A 2,536-nucleotide genomic window follows, 5' to 3' on the forward strand; every position below is an offset into this window, starting at 1 on the left:
AGCACGACTACACTAGCGTCGATTATTGGGCAGCACTGGTGGTGCCGTCGGAGATAAATTCCTACAACCGGTGTAGGCTTGTCAAAGACAGTTTGATGAAAGGTGTGCGAAAAATCAAGACCGACGTTGACAATGGGAACACAACAATCCACATTGTTGGATGTCACTTTCTTCTCCAAGTACAATGCATTATTATGATCATCTATAGTTATCATGTCAATCACATATGTGCCGTGCACAGGTTATTGCTTTGGACAAGATTGAAACATCTAGCAAGCACATCCAGCAGAATATCCTACCACGTGTGAAAGTTTTCGATCACGAGTCAGTTAGGAAGGCAATAGACTCAATTACATCCCATCAGGGTCAAGAAGTTTTTTTTGCTGGCTCCGAAGTAATCATTATCTCAGATATATGATTTATATTAATTTTGTTTCGCTGCTTGTCCCTCATAGTTTTAATTGTTCACTTCTTTGTTGTCATACTTCTTATGCAGTTTGGTTTGAAGGAGTATGTACCTTGTCACCACAATGTTTCTAAGACAAATGTACCACCTACCAAAGGTACCACACAGGAGATTGCTGACCCTTCATCATCAAAGCACCCTGCTCGTGCTGCAAACAACTTTAAGCCACGCAGCATGATGGGACCTGTTGAGTTTGCAAACATAATGCGCCGGAAATACCCAAATATGGTAGCACAACATTTAGCAATGTGTATTGTTCATCCCAAGTACATGGCAACATATTCTTCTTTCCACGCGTGACGTCGTTTTGGTTTGCAGGCAGATGAATTTATTGGAATTATATTAAAAGAGCACAACACCAGGCTTAGGGCTAACATGAGTGAGATACGGTACACAACACAAGTGGACATGCTGAAACTTTTAGACGAGTTAGCTGCATGTTTGGCAAGCAAATGTATATGTTGTCAGCTAGCCGGTCTAAATACATGCCGATTGATAGATAACCAACCAGCAGGTGCACAATGCTTAGCATGTTATGCAGTTATCATTGTTTTTAGTTAATAGCATTTTCTAAAAATTGTTTGACTTACAATGTAGGCCCAAACCAAAACAATTGTCGGGAACTTGCACAGATGCCGCCTGCCGAAACTTCCGACACCGAAGGTATATATCCCGTCATTTTGGATGTTGTTTTCTCTTGATCAAACACATTTCCACCCATGTATTACTTCTTATAACTCCCCCGTCAACAAATTACCAGCAGGAAGCTCAACTGGACATGTCCATCAAGCTCGCAAGAGAGTATATGTACACACGAGCGACAGTAATTACGACAGCACAAACATCGGTAAGTGCCCTAATTTAATGTTTTTAAGAAACTTTTTTAATGTCAACAAACATCCCCCATGTAATAAAAACTCTTCCCCAGTTTCAGGTCAGAACAAGAAGCAAAATAGCAATGAACAAGGCAATTCCGTTAAGCACATCAACCCAGTCCATCTATCATTGTCACCATGCCAATCATCATTCCCCACAGATTCGTCTGCTGACCTCATCAGCCTTGTTTACTATCATGAACAACTCTTTACGAATATATTATCTGATTACGTTAACAAGTCTGGAGTTTTGTTTTCACAACTATCAGAGAAGATTCCACACCCCACTCAATTACCATGCAAGTCGTTTACACCAGACCCTTGTCCTACCAAGTTTTTGCTCCTGGCTTCTAAGTCCGATTCAAGCAGAATCATTGCGGTTTGCATATCCAATGACAGTGCTGCCAACCTGTCGAGGTAATCACAATTGAGGAACAACAAATTAAGATATTATTAGTACAACTGCATCAATTAACTTCATCTGGTATGTGCATCACATATCAGGATATGGATCGAACACACAATGCCTAGGTTATTATTATTGAAGGGAAGTACTATACGCGAGCAGATTATGGGCAAGGAGGCAACCAGTCATGAATGTTGTGCCCTAATTTTGCGGCGCATAGCACAAATCGAAAGGACCAACTCAAAAAACCACGATGGTGCAATTTGGCGGAAATTCATGGAGCAAGACTTTACGGTCCATACCTCCCCTTAAATACTTTCTTTTTGGTTTACTTTGTTCATTTTTTATCCATAACTACCTATGTCATGAACACCAACCTTTGCAGACTATGGTCATCCACAACATAGACCCAACTTTCGTCATTTCAGTGTAAACAGAACTGCTCATGGAGAAACACATCGACCAATGTCGAATGGTAATCCACGTATATTGTTTGTTCCAATCAATCAAACTTTTCTTATGAAAACATTACTATCATGAGTCACTATTTTATTTTGATTCTTGTAATGCAGTTCATTTTCCCAGCACCTCTCCATTACAAATTCCACGAGCAAACAAGCCAAGCTATCCATGTGGCATTTTTTAGATGTGTAGAAACTTTTTTGTCTAGTTGGCCATGCACCTCTAAAGGATGGACCCGGGATTTCCCAATTTTGATGGAAGAAATAAATATCAAGGTATTAGTTGACACTTTATCCATTTAAGTATATTGCTGTCATAAACAGCAAC

The 2,536-nt window shown here is 40.0% G+C and overlaps 1 protein-coding gene and 1 long non-coding RNA gene across 2 annotated transcripts; both read left to right on the forward strand.

Annotated features, from left to right (window-relative positions):
* Positions 1–260: 260 nt before the first annotated feature.
* Positions 261–1,129, forward strand: LOC119329135. The gene is made up of 4 exons (XR_005159311.1): positions 261–394; positions 497–694; positions 785–980; positions 1,064–1,129. It is a non-coding gene; the product is annotated as an uncharacterized LOC119329135 (long non-coding RNA).
* A 21-nt stretch (positions 1,130–1,150) lies between these two features.
* LOC119333250 lies at positions 1,151–2,059 on the forward strand. The gene is made up of 3 exons (XM_037606211.1): positions 1,151–1,313; positions 1,395–1,758; positions 1,846–2,059. Exons 1-3 carry the CDS (start codon positions 1,151–1,153, stop codon positions 2,057–2,059), a joined length of 741 nt encoding a protein of 246 aa, XP_037462108.1.
* The last annotated feature ends 477 nt before the right edge of the window (positions 2,060–2,536 follow it).

The sequence above is a fragment of the Triticum dicoccoides genome, chromosome 7A (genome assembly GCF_002162155.2).
Source record: "Triticum dicoccoides isolate Atlit2015 ecotype Zavitan chromosome 7A, WEW_v2.0, whole genome shotgun sequence".
NCBI lineage: Eukaryota > Viridiplantae > Streptophyta > Magnoliopsida > Poales > Poaceae > Triticum > Triticum dicoccoides.